This window comes from Coregonus lavaretus, assembly GCF_964263955.1.
Source record: "Coregonus lavaretus genome assembly, contig: HAP1_SCAFFOLD_4263, whole genome shotgun sequence".
Taxonomy (NCBI): Eukaryota; Metazoa; Chordata; class Actinopteri; order Salmoniformes; family Salmonidae; genus Coregonus; species Coregonus lavaretus.
The window spans coordinates 35001-52245 of NW_028165816.1; the positions used below are offsets into that span (position 1 = coordinate 35001).

General features: G+C 44.7%; 1 protein-coding gene across 1 annotated transcript in view; it reads right to left on the reverse strand.

Moving 5' to 3' along the window:
• LOC311115453 (coiled-coil domain-containing protein 85C-B-like) overlaps positions 1-13612 on the reverse strand; it is a gene marked incomplete at its 5' end in the record, with an annotated part of 23036 nt that extends 9424 nt beyond the window's left edge. The window contains 5 exons of the mRNA XM_084190632.1: positions 691-786; positions 3586-3693; positions 9754-9795; positions 13054-13133; positions 13603-13612. Of these exons, the coding sequence (XP_084046758.1) occupies positions 691-786; positions 3586-3693; positions 9754-9795; positions 13054-13133; positions 13603-13612 (336 nt within the window). The remainder of the gene's footprint in view (positions 1-690; positions 787-3585; positions 3694-9753; positions 9796-13053; positions 13134-13602) is intronic.
• Positions 13613-17245: the final 3633 nt, after the last annotated feature.

A 17245-nucleotide genomic window follows, 5' to 3' on the forward strand; every position in this document is an offset into this window, starting at 1 on the left:
ACATTTTTGACATGTGTTTTTCTGGATTTTTTTGTTGTTATTCTGTCTCTCACTGTTCAAATAAACCTACCATTAAAATTATAGACTGATCATTTCTTTGTCAGTGGGCAAACGTACAAAATCAGCAGGGGATCAAATACTTTTTTCCCTCACTGTACATTCGTAAGTATGTATATGAAAGTATTCAGGTATAGTTCATTTGAAGAGACAAGTAGTTGAAAATTGTAATGTATTTGGAAATACATTTTCAAATACAATTACTCAAATACACTCCCAATGCATTTAACCCAGGTATTTGAAAAGAGTATTTGAAATTCCTCTTAAATACAATTTGGTCGACTAATTGGTTTTTTACATTGAATGCTCAAATAAAAGTACTTGTTTTGGGTTGTGTATTGGAAAATACTCAAATACACAGAAAAAAGTATTTAAAAAACCAGATCCATAAATACATTTTACTCATTTAGCAGACGCTCTTATCCAGAGCAACTTACATGAGCAATTAGGGTTAAGTACCTTGCTCAAGGGTACATCGACAGATTTTTCACCTAGTCGGCCAGGGGATTAGAACCAGCGACCTTTCGGTTACTGGCACAACGCTCTTAACCACTAAGCTACCTGCCGCCCTACAATACATACACATGTATTTGAACCTAGGTCTGTGTGAGAGATGATGTCAAGTTGCCGTACCTTCATAGCGTGGACCACAGCCTCTGGTTTCTGAACACAGGACAGGTAGCCTGTTACCGGGGTTGACTCACTGGTGGGGAGGCGACCAACCGTGCCCTGAGAGAGGAGAAATATTGAGTTAGTCTGGTGGGGCGACGACCATTCGTGCCCTCTATTCTAAACTATTTGTAATTGCCAGAATTTTTTACAAATTTTATTTTAATTTTTTATTAGGGGGTAGATCAGCTTTAATATTGCAGATAGATTGTAACTTCCATCAATGTAATTTCCTGAAGTTACTTACTTCCTATATAGATAAGGCCTAACCACAAAAGTAAAATATTGCTAACGTTCCCTTTTTCCTTCCCTGTTTTTTAGGTGAAACCCACCGTGTGAGATGTGTTATCAGAACTGCTGTGCTGGGCCAGATATTGGTTCTATTCCTCGCTGGGTAGGGGTTCTGTATAAGTAAAGGTTTTGGACAGTGCAGAGAAACACACAGCTCCAGGCAGTGTTTACTATTCATATGGATGTTGAGTCCTGGCTCAGTTCCCTGCATAATCAGCCTGTTTTAGGTCTTCCAGTACGGGGAGAGAAAAACACACTGTCAGAAACTATGGTCCATTGGTTAACACACTGTCAGAAACTATGGTCCATTGGTTAACACACTGTCAGAAACCATGGTCCATTGGTTAACACACTGTCAGAAACCATGGTCCATTGGTTAACACACTGTCAGAAACTATGGTCCATTGGTTAACACACTGTCAGAAACTATGGTCCATTGGTTAACACACTGTCAGAAACTATGGTCCATTGGTTAACACACTGTCAGAAACTATGGGGTACAGTGTTAAAACGAGGAGTAGGAGAGGACTATCTAGTGTCGGTGTAAATGAAATGAAGGCAGTGTTGTCTAACTAAAACACACACGCTTGCACGCACGCTTACACACACACACACACAATACGTGACCTGAAAGTGGAAGTGGGGCAGAATGATCCCAGTGTGAACAAGAGAGAACAGAGCAGAGGAGGGCCACCAACTAAATATAAAACCATGATGATGATGGGAGAAGAAGCCATCCTATTAACTAACTAACAGTCCGCATCGAGAGAACGGTTGTTGGTTGGAACAGAGAGAACAGGAAGTTCAGCATCATATGACTCTCTCTCTCTCTCTCTCTCTCCTCCAGCTCTCTCTCTCCATCTCTGTCACTCTTTCTCTCCTACATCTCCATCCCTCTCACTAACTCTCTCTCTCTCTCTTTCCATCTCTCGCTCTCTGTTCCACTTAGGCCATCTCTTACACTTGGATGAACACATCAGAAGCCAGCCAATCAATCACAGTACAGACCATAATGAGATGGTCTCTATGGAGACGTCATGACAAACAAGATGCAGGAAATGAAAGACTTTCTAATCCAATAAATATACCGTCACCGGTGGAAGACGTTTACTGTACACTGTGGTCTGTAAATCTGAGGATATGACATTTTGAACTGAAGGCGTGGTCATGTAAATGTGTGTTGTATTTATTCATCCCTTTTCTAACAAGGCAAGTCATCTCAATAGAGGTAGAATAAGGCAATAAGGCCTGAGGGGGTGTGGTATATTGCCAATATACCACGGCTAAGGGCGGTTCTTATGCACTACGCAACGCGGAGCGCCTGGATACAGCCCTTAGCTGTGGTATATTGGCCATATACCACAAACCTCTGAGGTGCCTTATTGCTATTATAAACTGGTCACCAATGTAATTAGATATACCACGGCTTTCAGCCAATCAGCATTTAGAGCTCGAACCACCCAGTTTATAATATAACATATAGTTCTATGGTAATCTCTTTTTCATGGAAGTATGAGGTTTCAGTATGTAATGGCCTCTGAAGTCAGTGCACTGGCACACGGTCCCACAGAGGAGAGAGTGAGGCGGTTAGTAAACTCCTGCTTCCCTCTCTTTAGGCTGTGTGCCCTGCTCCTGTCTCACCTGGGAGAGACGCATGGGTCAAAGGTCATGACTAGGACACTCCTAAGTAGGAGATTGACCTCTAAAGCTGTGCAGCGCGTGCTGGGCCTGTACAGCATGCTTTCTGTGCTACGGCTGTATGTAGGGCCTGTGTACTGGGTCTTAGGTCTGGCAGTATGTAGCGCCTGTGTACTGGGTCTTAGGTCTGGCAGTATGTAGGGCCTGTGTACTGGGTCTTAGGTCTGGCAGTATGTAGGGCCTGTGTACTGGGTCTTAGGTCTGGCAGTATGTAGGGCCTGTGTACTGGGTCTTAGGTCTGGCAGTATGTAGGGCCTGTGTACTGGGTCTTAGGTCTGGCAGTATGTAGGGCCTGTGTACTGGGTCTTAGGTCTGGCAGTATGTAGGGCCTGTGTACTGGGTCTTAGGTCTGGCAGTATGTAGGGCCTGTGTACTGGGTCTTAGGTCTGGCAGTATGTAGGGCCTGTGTACTGGGTCTTAGGTCTGGCAGTATGTAGGGCCTGTGTACTGGGTTGTAGAGATTCTGTAGAGTGAGGTCATCAGGGGGATGGCAAAGTGAGGTCTGGCCTCTTGGATTTGCGCGTCATCCTTTCACAGGGGCCTTGCTAATCTTCTCTGTATCGATCCAATTTTAGTATATGTGCTGCCGAAGCTCTCTACTCTGGCAGTCAGAAAACATTTACCAGCCGGTCTGTCTCCTCTGGTAGAGGAGAGAGGTTAGAAGTCAGGGGTCAGAGTGGATAATTAATTTCATTCCACATGATTCAGTTGAAAAAGGCTCTGGGGAGACGGAAGCCTAAAGGCCTGGTGAGTCCGTGGTTTAAACTGGGTGGTGTAGATGTGTTAGAGAGACAGTGGGAGAAAGACATGCAGAGGATGGCTGTAAGAACAGCAGTGGGTAGATGTGTTTTTACAGGTGTGTGTTCTCACGTTGTACAGTGCATCCTGGCGTTGTGGCAGGGATGACAGCTGAGACTCAGAGTGGTACAGGGTCATCCCCTTCCTCAGGACACGCAGGTCCCCTGGGTTACACTGCTGCTGGGGAGACAGAGAGAGGGAGAGGTTATCCCACACTGTTCAATACTCACATCACAGCCCCCAGACCCTGCCAACACACTGTTCAATACCCACATCACAGCCCCCAGACCCACATCACAGCCCCCAGACCCACATCACAGCCCCCAGACCCACATCACAGCCCCTAGACCCACATCCAAGCCCCCAGACCCACATCACAGCGCCCAGACACACATCACAGCCCCCAGACCCTGCCAACACACTGTTCAATACCCACATCACAGCCCCCAGACCCTGCCAACACACTGTTCAATACCCACATCACAGCCCCCAGACCCACATCACAGCCCCTAGACCCACATCACAGCCCCTAGACCCACATCACAGCCCCTAGACCCACATCACAGCCCCCAGACCCACATCACAGCCCCTAGACCCACATCACAGCCCCTAGACCCACATCACAGCCCCTAGACCCACATCACAGCCCCCAGACCCACATCACAGCCCCTAGACCCACATCACAGCCCCCAGACCCACATCACAGCCCCCAGACCCACATCACAGCCCCCAGACCCTGCCAACACACTGTTGTGCACAGGGATAGAAGGCCAAAATGTCTAATATGGAAATATTCTGAAATGCTGTCCTCTATGTAGAGTCCTCTGAGTATTCTCTCATGTTCATAAAGAGCACAGGTCCCTGAGGGTTCTAATTAGCCACCCATCTGTCTGTCTGTCTGTGTGTCTGTCTGTAGGAAGGTACAGTAGAATCGCCAACGTTCCTTATGACATTTCCCGAGTCACGCACGTCCAGCACGTTGTGTGTGTGGTCACGTGACGGCTGGAAGAACCTTGTGAACCTAGCTATAAATAACACAGTGAGCGGTGTGTGTGTGTGTCGCATCTGGCGCTCCTGGGTGTCAGGGGACTGAATGCAGAACACAGCCTTCTCCCACAACGACATGCGTTCCAGAGATACAATTAGCATTCCATTACCGCACCTCTGGCTCACTCTCCTTCACATTCCCCACATCCCATCACTCCTCTGGCATTCCCTCCTTTCTCTTCTTCCATCCTCCCCTTTACTCCTCCAGCATTCCCCCCATCGGTCTTTAACCATTTCACCATCACATCACACCCCTCCTCCTCACTTCTTTACCCCTCCCTTGGCTCCCAATGAAAACAGAGCCTCAGTCGCTGCTTCCAGCCTCAGCCAAGAATCCCACGTCTTTCCCCGGCTTAAACTCCTTGGTATTATGCTTTAGTTAATAAAACATACTTCCCAACTTCCACTTCTGCATCTTATGCTGCTGGTAGAGACAAACAGAACTATACACCATTGGTCTGTAAGACAGGCTGGCATCTCCTCATGGCAACAGCCCTGTTTGCCATCCATCACAATGTCCTGAGAGGTGACTGGAAGGCCGGGAGTCACGCATCATCCTGTCTGAGTTTTGATAATGAGGGGGCGCAGTGGAACAGGTGACCACGACACACTAGGACAGGATGCAGTCCTGGTCTGTCTAAATACTGTTGAACTACTCAGGCCGACTCAGCCAGAGTAACACCACACTGGTCTGTCTAAAGACTGTTGAACTACTCAGGCCGACTCAGCCAGAGTAACACCACACTGGTCTGTCTAAAGACTGTTGAACTACTCAGGCCGACTCAGCCAGAGTAACACCACACTGGTCTGTCTAAAGTGGACCATGCGCAGTAGGACAGTGAACAAGGGGACTGTTATAATAACACACCTCAATACTCAAGTAGACAGAAGTCACTGAAGTACTTTTGAAGTACTTTTCAAGGCAGTGTTTTTGTACATGTGTATGCTAAATAGGTGTGTGCTGACTTCTGTCTATTGTGTCTAGGTCTTTCCACTGTTGTGTCAAGCAAACCACATAATCCTTCTTTACAAAGTTGAAAGTGTAAACCACACAATCAAGCCAGTTAGGAGGGTCAACATTCCATTCTAAAGCCAGTTAGGTGTGTCAACATTCCCATTCTAAAGCCAGTTAGGAGGGTCAACATTCCATTCTAAAGCCAGTTAGGAGGGTCAACATTCCATTCTAAAGCCAGTTATGAGGGTCAACATTCCATTCTAAAGCCAGTTAGGTGGGTCAACATTCCCATTCTAAAGCCAGTTAGGAGGGTCAACATTCCATTCTAAAGCCAGTTAGGAGGGTCAACATTCCATTCTAAAGCCAGTTAGGAGGGTCAACATTCCATTCTAAAGCCAGTTAGGTGGGTCAACATTCCATTCTAAAGCCAGTTAGGTGGGTCAACATTCCATTCTAAAGCCAGTTAGGTGTGTCAACATTCCCATTCTAAAGCCAGTTAGGTGGGTCAACATTCCCATTCTAAAGCCAGTTAGGAGGGTCAACATTCCATTCTAAAGCCAGTTAGGTGGGTCAACATTCCATTGTAAAGCCAGTTAGGAGGGTCAACATTCCATTCTAAAGCCAGTTAGGAGGGTCAACATTCCATTCTAAAGCCAGTTAGGAGGGTCAACATTCCATTCTAAAGCCAGTTAGGTGGGTCAACATTCCCATTCTAAAGCCAGTTAGGTGGGTCAACATTCCCATTCTAAAGCCAGTTAGGAGGGTCAACATTCCATTCTAAAGCCAGTTAGGAGGGTCAACATTCCATTCTAAAGCCAGTTAGGTGGGTCAACATTCCCATTCTAAAGCCAGTTAGGTGGGTCAACATTCCCATTCTAAAGCTCTTATTGTTTCCTTCACAATCAACTTTTGCTTTACCTTCACAAGACTGGGACGTTAGGAAATATCTCCACAGAACAAGTAGGAAATATCTCCACAGAACAGGGAAGGAGGAAATATCTCTACAGAACTGACCCAGTATCACAGATTATTGTAAAATAGACACAAATTGCTTATTGGGAATTATTGACAGGCATACAAAAACATTATTTTTTGCAGAACACAATTTTGTATACAGTGAATTTCAATCACAGAAACGATAGGAGACAACTTTTGCATTTTATCTAATTAGCAACTTTGCACCTACTTACTACTTTTCAGCTACTTTGCAACTACTTAGCTAACTCTTCCACTAACCTTAACCCTTTAACCTACCGCCTAACCCTAACCTTAACCCTTTAAAGCTACAATATATAACTTTTTGGGTGACCCGACCAAATTCACACAGAAATGTGAGTTATAGATCTTTCATTCTCATTGAAAGCAAGTCTAAGAAGTGGTAGATCTGTTCTGTGCGCTATTTCTATGCTTCCCGTTCTTAAGTTTAGTATTTGTGTCTTTTACTTTTGGTTTTGTACACCAGCTTCAAACAGCTGAAAATACAATATTTGTGGTTATGGAAAATATATTTCACAGCAGTTTAGATGATACAATGATTCTCTACACAATGACTGCTTGTTTTGTCACATAAACTGAAATTAGGTGAACTATTAGAATCTTAGCAACCAGGAAATGGCAGAGTGATTTCTGCATAGTGCACATTTTAACTACATTTTACATTTTGTATATGTTTTGTCATTTAGCAGACGCTCTTATCCAGAGCGACTTACTGTAGTGAGTGCATACATTTTCATATTTGTTCGTACTGGTCCCCCATGGGAAATGAACCCACAACCCTAGTGCCATGCTCTACCAAATGGCCACACGGGACTACTTAGCTAGCATGTTACTTAACCTTAACCCCTAATCCTAACCTTAACCCCCATCTAGCTAGCTTAGCTAACATTAGCCGCCTAGCTAACATTAACCACAACAAATTGGAATTAGTGTAATGCACACAAATGCGTTATGAAGAAAGAAAATCGTGTAATACGCACAAAATGCGTTGAGATGACAATCGTGTAATACTCACAGAAAATTGGACGTTTTCGTGTGCCAGTCGCAAATTTCAAATAATTAATTTGGGTCTATTTCACAATTTTAGCAGATAGTGCGTTGGTTCCTCGAGAGCTAGACTCAAAGTCTAACATTTCTGTACGTCTGTCCAAAAAGTGAGACTACTTTTTTCATAGAAAGCTAAAACTCCTCGACATCATCAACAACAGACCAACAAGAGGACATTCATAAAACTTTCAGGACATGTTAATTTTCTTGGTTACATACACCAGTTGTCAGCCATGCATTAATGATGTCTTGTTCTCTACCTGCGTTCGATGTGTCGCCCCAATAGAGAGATCAATTATTCACCCACCAGACGGCCCTACAGGCCGGGACAAGCGTTCTGCTGTGTTATTCATGCTTCACAACACACTGTAGCATAGCACTCACCTCCCAGGCCTCTGTACAATACGTACCACACACCAAAAGAGCCACCAAGAGCATAGTATAATTAGCTTGCATGCTATAGCGTCTGATAGTGATTTGGCTGGACATCACGCCAATACAGTTGAAGTCGGAAGTTTACATACACCTTAGCCAATTACTTTTAAACTCCGTTTTTTCACAATTCCTGACATTTAATAGTAAAAAAAAATCCTGTCTTAGGTCAGTTAGGATCCCCACTTTATTTTAAGAATGTGAAATGTCAGAATAATAGTAGAGAGAATTATTTATTTAAGCTTTTATTTCTTTCATCACATTCCCAGTGGGTCAGAAGTTTACATACACTCAATTAGTATTCGGTAGCATTGCCTTTAAATTGTTTAACTTGGGTCAAACGTTTTGGGTAGCCTTCCACAAGCTTCCCACAATAAGTTGGGTGAATTTTGGCCCATTCCTCCTAACAGAGCTGGTGTAACTGAGTCAGGTTTGTAGGCCTCCTTGCTCGCACACGCTTTTTCAGTTCTGCCCACAAATTTTCTATAGGATTGAGGTCAGGGCTTTGTGATGGCCACTCCAATACCTTGACTTTGTTGTCCTTAAGCCATTTTGCCACAACTTTGGAAGTATGTTTGGGGTCATTGTCCATTTGGAAGACCCATTTGCGACCAAGCTTTAACTTCCTGACTGATCAATATATCCACATAATTTTCCTTCCTCATGATGCCATCTATTTTGTGAAGTGCACCAGTCCCTCCTGCAGCAAAGCACCCTCACAGCGTGATGCTGCCACCCCCGTGCTTCATGGTTGGGATGGTGTTCTTCAGCTTGCAAGCAACCCCCTTTTTCCTCCAAACATAACGATGGTCATTATGGCCAAACAGTTCTATATTTGTTTCATCAGACCAGAGGACATTTCTCCAAAAAGTACGATCTTTGTCCCCATGTGCAGTTGCAAACCGTAGTCTGGCTTTTTTATGGCGGTTTTGGAGCAGTGGCTTCTTCCTTGTGAGCAGCCTTTCAGGTTATGTTGATATAGGACTCGTTTTACTATGGATATAGATATTTTTGTACTGGTTTCCTCCAGCATCTTCACAAGGTCCTTTGATGTTGTTCTGGGATTGATTTGCACTTTTCGCACCAAAGTACGTTCATCTCTAGGAGACAGAACGCGTCTCCTTCCTGAGCGGTATGACGGCTGCGTGGTCCCATGGTGTTTATACTTACGTACTATTGTTTGTACAGATGAACGTAGTACCTTCAGGCGTTTGGAAATTGCTCCCAAGGATGAACCAGACTTGTGGAGGTCCTCCATTTTTCTTTGAGGTCTTGGCTGATTTCTTTTGATTTTCCCATGATGTCAAGCAAAGAGGCACTGCGTTTGAAGGTAGTCCTTGAAATACATCCACAGGTACACCTCCAATTGACTACAATGATGTCAATTAACCTATCAGAAGCTTCTAAAGCTATGACATCATTTTCTGAAATTTTCCAAACTGTTTAAAGGCACAGTCAACTTAGTGTATGTAAACTTCTGACCCACTGGAATTGTGATACAGTGAAATAATCTGTCTGAAAACAATTGTTGGAAAAATTACTTGTGTCATGCACAAAGTAGATGTCCTAACCGACTTGCCAAAACTATAGTTTGTTAACAAGAAATGTGTGGAGTGGTTGAAAAACAAGTTTTAATGACCCCAACCTAAGTGTATGTAAACTTCCGACTTCAACTGTATGTAAACTGACAGGTGTGAAAGGCCCATCACCAGAGAAAGGAATAGCAGTTAAAGACCACCATGGAGTTAGAGTTGGAGAGTTACCTTATTTATCTGTATCTGTGATAAACTATATCTGCTACAGGGCTGAATGTGGGGAACAAGAGATGTTATGAGAGGATGGGTGACCAGTTGTTTTGTGTGACACCAAGGTCATAGGTCATTGTAAAACAAAGTAAACTGACACAGAAAGATATTTAACACATAACACATGGCAACATATTTTGAGCAACCAATCACTATGTCTTGCTATGTAGGAGGATATTAGACAGGTGCTTTATGACAGGTGCTGTGATGATCACAAAGGAGAGATATACATTATTATCTTACCAAAACGTTTCTAAAGAAAAGTTAATATTAGGTGTCCTTATGTAAAGGGTACTGGAGGCCAATTTTAGACCTACTTATTAATTGCCCCAATGATAAAGGTTTTGTGTCAGTGGTTCCAGCCCACACACGTTGCCTACATAATAATTTGAAGGAAGATCACTGGGAAAATAAGTGAAAAAAAATTACAATATATTTAATCGCTTTAATGTCTTCAAAGACGATGCTTGAATTGGTTTATCGCTACGGTGCTCGCACTGACGTGAACTGAACCTTATATAATAGCATAGCATACAGCGCTTCAGTGTATCGAGCCACACAATTTAAAGCAGAGATCTTCAACTAGATTGAGCCGCGGGCCGATGTGTTCTTGAGAGGATGGTCAGGGGGCCGGAACATAATGACAAATAATTTGCAAATCTGCAAATTGACTGCAAGAAGCCCAAACAGATATAATATTTGATTAAAACAATCATTTCAAGCCTTACATTTGTATACGATCACATAGATTCTCTATTATGTGTGGGAATACTTTGGAACAGATTTCCAAAAGGTAAATCACTTGGAGCTGATTTCCTGGTGGTTTCACAGTATTTTATGTCCAACAATTTAAAAAAATATATATATTTATTTTTTGCTCAGAAAACTTGGGAGGCCAAATAAAATCACGCCCACGGGCCGCCATTTGGGGAACCATGATTTTATAGGATAAAAAATACAAAACAAAGTGAAAATATTGAATGTTTATATGGCTGATGACTATGCTGAGATAGGTATTATGATTGATTACCTATGGGTTTAAAAGTGCATATAGGTCTACATATATGAAAAGACAACACGTTAAAGGTGCAATGTGTAACTTTTAAGGTGACCCAACCAAATTCACATAGAAATGTGAGTTATAGATCTGACAAGTCTAAGAAGCGGTAGATATGTTCTATTTGCGCTATTTCTATGCTTCCCGTTCTTAAGTTTAGTTTTTGCGTCTTTTCCTTTTTCGGTTTTGTACACCAGCTTCAAACAGCTGAAAATACAATCTTTTTGGTTAATGAAAATATATTTCACAGCGGTTTAGAAATTAGGCGACATTTATACTGCCCCCCCCCCCCCCCCCCAGCCCCTTTCTCCCCCTCCCCCTGAACAGTAACAGGTGAACTCCTGGTGAACTGGAAGAGCCTCCGTCTCCCCCCTTACCGTCTCCCCAAATTCCATGTCACAGGAAGGTCACCCAGAGAGAAGACTGCAACGCTGTCTCTGTCTGCTTCACAAATGGCACCCTATTCCCTATGGGTCCTGGCCAAAAGTAGTGCACTAAATAGGGTGCCATTTGGGACGCTGTCACTTTCTCTTAGAACTCCACTCCATCTCATCTCTCTTCTAAGCCTTGGGGGCGACATCACATCAGGACTGTGTACTGTGACTGTCTGTCTTACAGCTCCAGCATGAATTAAACATGGATAAACACATTCTGCACTCTGCAGTTCAGATGTACGGCTCGGTGCGTTGTGACAGGGTGGGTTGAGGAGAGACTACAGCGTGTTGTTGTGACAGGGTGGGTTGAGGAGAGACTACAGCGTGTTGTTGTGACAGGGTGGGTTGAGGAGAGACTACAGCGTGTTGTTGTGACAGGGTGGGTTGAGGAGAGACTACAGCGTGTTGTTGTGACAGGGTGGGTTGAGGAGAGACTACAGCGTGTTGTTGTGACAGGGTGGGTTGAGGAGAGACTACAGCGTGTTGTTGTGACAGGGTGGGTTGAGGAGAGATTACAGCGTGTTGTTGTGACAGGGTGGGTTGAGGAGAGACTACAGCGTGTTGTTGTGACAGGGTGGGTTGAGGAGAGATTACAGCGTGTTGTTGTGACAGGGTGGGTTGAGGAGAGACTACAGCGTGTTGTTGTGACAGGGTGGGTTGAGGAGAGACTACAGCGTGTTGTTGTGACAGGGTGGGTTGAGGAGAGACTACAGCGTGTTGTTGTGACAGGGTGGGTTGAGGAGAGACTACAGCGTGTTGTTGTGACAGGGTGGGTTGAGGAGAGACTACAGCGTGTTGTTGTGACAGGGTGGGTTGAGGAGAGACTACAGCGTGTTGTTGTGACAGGGTGGGTTGAGGAGAGACTACAGCGTGTTGTTGTGACAGGGTGGGTTGAGGAGAGACTACAGCGTGTTGTTGTGACAGGGTGGGTTGAGGAGAGACTACAGCGTGTTGTTGTGACAGGGTGGGTTGAGGAGAGACTACAGCGTGTTGTTGTGACAGGGTGGGTTGAGGAGAGACTACAGCGTGTTGTTGTGACAGGGTGGGTTGAGGAGAGACTACAGCGTGTTGTTGTGACAGGGTGGGTTGAGGAGAGACTACAGCGTGTTGTTGTGACAGGGTGGGTTGAGGAGAGACTACAGCGTGTTGTTGTGACAGGGTGGGTTGAGGAGAGACTACAGCGTGTTGTTGTGACAGGGTGGGTTGAGGAGAGACTACAGCGTGTTGTTGTGACAGGGTGGGTTGAGGAGAGATTACAGCGTGTTGTTGTGACAGGGTGGGTTGAGGAGAGACTACAGCGTGTTGTTGTGACAGGGTGGGTTGAGGAGAGACTACAGCGTGTTGTTGTGACAGGGTGGGTTGAGGAGAGACTACAGCGTGTTGTTGTGACAGGGTGGGCTGAGGAGAGACTACAGCGTGTTGTTGTGACAGGGTGGGTTGAGGAGAGACTACAGCGTGTTGTTGTGACAGGGTGGGTTGAGGAGAGACTACAGCGTGTTGTTGTGACAGGGTGGGTTGAGGAGAGACTACAGCGTGTTGTTGTGACAGGGTGGGTTGAGGAGAGACTACAGCGTGTTGTTGTGACAGGGTGGGTTGAGGAGAAACATAAAAAATACAATTTTGTCTATGGTGCTTACGAATTCAATAATGAAAAGAAAACTCTCAAATGTTAAAATCAGTAAGGTGCACTGTGTGTGTGTGTGTGTGTGTGTGTGTGTGTGTGTGTGTGTGTGTGTGTGTGTGTGTGTGTGTGTGTGTGACCATCACCTGCGTTAAAAGCTTGTTGTTGTCGTCTTCCAATATCCTCATCTTGGTCTCCAGCTGTCTGATGTAGTTAGTGGAGGGGTCTAAAAAAGAGAGGAAGCGAAGAGGAGGAGAGGAGGAGAGGAGGAAGAGGATGAGGAAGAGGAGAAAGAAGAGGAAGAAGAGGAGGAAGAGGAGGAAGAGGAAGAAGAGGAAGAAGAGGAAGAGGAGGAAGAGGAGTAGAGATTATCTTTAGTTTCTTCAATTGCTTGGTTGTTTTCCTACAGCCCGACAGCGAACATTTGTCAATTTTCTAAACAAATGACAGTTGAATAATTGTATTATGTTACTCATCCTGCATAACACAACCACTATATTACAGAATACCTGTCAAAATGATGTTTCTACTTTTATTTGAATCATTAGGTTCATTTTAGGGACAGCAACAGTGAGGATAATCTAAGTGTCTGTGTGTGTGTGTGTGTGTGTGTGTGTGTGTGTGTGTGTGTGTGTGTGTGTGTGTGTGTGTGTGTGTGTGTGTGTGTGTGTGTCTGTCTGTGCGTGTCCACGTACTTGCATGCATGCATGCGTGTGCATGATGTTGTTCACTGTGGGTGTTCCAAAATGTTTTCTAAAATGTCTCACAAATTTGCAGGAAAGAGATGAAAGTATCAGAGGCAAAATGCTCTGACAGCGTCTCAGAATCACAGTCAGTCAGTCACTCATGCTCATGCTCCAATTACATTCTGTTATTATACACCACAAGTAAGCATTTCACGGTAAGGTCTACCACCTGTTGTATTCGGCGCATGTGACAAACACAATTTTATTTTATTTTATTTTGAAATGACCAAAAGTATGTGGACACCTGCTTGTCGAACATCTCATTCCAAAATCATGGGCATTAATATGGAGTTGGTCCCCCCTTTGCTGCTACAACAGCCTCCATTCTTCTGGGAAGGCTTTTCACTAGATGTTGGAACATTGCTGCGGGGACTTGCTTCCATTCAGCCACAAGAGCATTAGTGAGGTCGGGCACTGATGTTGGGCGATTAGGCCTGGCTGGCAGTAGGCGTTCCAATTCATCACAAAGGTGTTCGATGGGGTTGAGGTCATGGCACTGTGCAGGCCAGCCAAGTTCTTCCACACCGATCTCGACAAACCATTTAAGTATGGACCTCACTTTGTGCACAGGGGCATTGTCAAGCTGAAACAGGAAAGGGCCTTCCCCAAACTGTTGCCACAAAGTTGGAAGCACAGAATCGTCTAGAATGTCATTGTATGCTGTAGCGTTAAGATTTCCCTTCACTGCAACTAAGGGGAGTATCCTGAACCATGAAAAACAGCCCCAGACCAATATTTATCCTCCACCAAACTTTACAGTTGGCACTATGCATTCAGGCATGTAGCGTTCTCCTGGCATCCGTCAAACCCTGATTTGTCCGTCGGATTGCCAGATGGTGAAGCGTGATTCATAACTCCAGAGAACGCGTTTCCACTGCACCAGAGTTCAATGGCAGCGAGCTTTACACCACTCCAGCCGACGCTTGGCATTAGCATGGTGATCTTAGGCTTGTGTGCGGCTGCTTAGCCACGTAAACCCATTTCATGAAGCTCCCGACATTGCTTCCAGAGGAAGTTTGGAACTCGGTAGTGAGTTTTGCAACCGAGGACGATTTTTACGCGCAACGCGCTTTAGCACTCGGCGGTCCCGTTCTGTGAGCTTGTGTGGCCTGCCACTTCGCGGCTGAGCCGTTGTTGCTCCTAGACGTTTCCACTTCACATTAACAGTACTTACAGTTGATCGGGGCAGCTCTAGCAGGGCAGAGATTTGACAGACTGACTTGTTGGAAAGGTGGCATCCTATGACGGTGCCACGTTGAAAGTCACTGAGCTCTTCAGTGAGGCCATTCTACTGCCAGTGTTTGTCTATGGAGATTGCATGGCCGTGTGCTCAATGTATACATCTGTCAGCAACTGGTATGGCTGAAATAGCCGAATCCACTCATTTGAATGGGTGTCCACATACTTTTGTATATACAGTGCATTCGGAAAGTGTTCAGACCCCTTGACTTTTCCACATTTTGTTACGTTACAGCCCCACATCATGATGCTGCCAACACCATGCTTCACAGTAGGGATGGTGCCAGGTTTCCTCCAGACGTGATGCTTGGCATGCAGGCCAAAGAGTTCAATCTTGGTTTCATCAGACCAGAGAATCTTGTTTCTCATGGTCTGAGAGTCCTTTAGGTGCCTTTTGGCAAACTCCAAGCGGGCTGTCATGTGCCTTTTACTGAGGAGTAGCTTCCATCCGGCCACACTACCATAAAGGCCTGATTGGTAAAGTGCTGCAGAGATGGTTGTCCTTCTGGAAGGTTCTCCCATCTCCACAGAGGAACTCTGAAGCTCTGTCAGAGTGATCATCGGATTCTTGGTCACCTCCCTGACGAAGCCCCTTCTCCCCCGATTGCTCAGTTTGGCCGGGCGGCCAGCTCTAGGAAGAGTCTTGGTGGTTCCAAACTTCTTCCATTTAAGAATGATGGAGGTCACTGTGTTCATGGGGACGTTCAATGCTGCAGAATTGTTTTTGTACCCTTCCCCATATCTGTGCCGCGACACAATCCTGTCTCGGAGCTCTACGGACAATTCCTTCGAGCTCATGGCTTGGTTTTTGCTCTGACATGCACTGTCAACTGTGGGATCTTACATAGACAGGTGTGTGCCTTTCCAAATCATGTCCAATCAATTGAATTTACCACAGGTGGACTCCAATCAAGTTGTAGAAACATCTAAAGGATGATCAATGGAAACAGGATGCACCTGAGATCCATTTTGAGTCTTATAGCAAAGGGTCTGAATACTTATGTAAATAAGGTATTTCTGTTTTTATGGGGTATTGTGTGTAGATTGATGAGGGCAAATAATTATTTAATAAATTTTAGAATAAGGCTGTAACGTATCAAAATGTGGAAAAAGCGAAGGGGTCTGAATACTTTCCGAATGCACTGTATCGTGTACATGCATGTGGAAAGAGATTTGGGAAGAGAATATCCCAGAACCACCGTTATGAGAGAGATACCAAAGGAATGGAACATTGCCTGAATCTCTCTCTCTCTCTCTCTCTCTCTCTCTCTCTCTCTCTCTCTTTCTCTCTCACTCACTCACTCACTCACTCACTCAGTCAGTCAGTCAGTCAGTCAGTCACTCACTCACTCACTCACTCACTGTCTGTCTCTCTCGCGCGCACTTTCTCTCTCTCTCTCTCTCTCTCTCTGTCTGTCTGTCTGTCTGTGTCTCTCTCTCTCCCTCTCTTTCACTCACTCACTCTGTGTCTCTCTCTCTCTCTCACACACACACACATCTTTGTTTTTGTAAATTTTCTGGACATTCCCATTCAAAGTCCTATTTTCCCTAACCCTAACCTTAACCTAAAACCTAAAACCCTAACCTTAAACCTAACTTCAAGCCCTAACCTTAACCCCAAACCCAACCCTTAAGCCTCGGGACATGAAAAAGGTCCTGACTTTTCAAAACATTTATTGTTTTCCCAACTTGTCAGGACATTGTGATCCTGATAATGTAGAAAATCATGTACACACACACAAACACACACACACACACACACACACACGATTGAGTCACTACTATGTGCGTCAGTAGGCTCCATTTGCCTACATGTTGGGATCAGTCTTTTTTTTTTTTGTGATCCAATTGACATTTTAGTCATTTAGCAGATGCTCTTATCCAGAGCGACTTACAATTAGTGAGTGCATAAATTTTTCATACTGGCCCCCCGTGGGAATTGAACCCACAACCCTTGCATTGCAAGCGCCATGCCCTACAAACTGAGCTACAGGAGGGCCAATGTCATCTAATCTCATTCATTAGTTGCTGACCCAAAAAGTCCAACCAACTCCCATCACACAACCAGCTGGCTGTTCCAACCTCCACCAGCAGGTAGAGCTATTCTTCAGAAACTGCGAACTGAGAAAAGAACAGCACTGGGCTAGATCAATGATACTGTCCGTGTACAAAATCTGTCTTCCCTACTACTTACTTAAACTGAATACTGTGTACTAATAGTACTACATACTGTGTACTAATAGTACTGCATACTATGTACTAATAGTACTGCATACTGTGTACTAATCGTACTGCATACTGTGTACTAATAGTACTGCATACTGTGTACTAATCGTACTGCATACTGTGTACT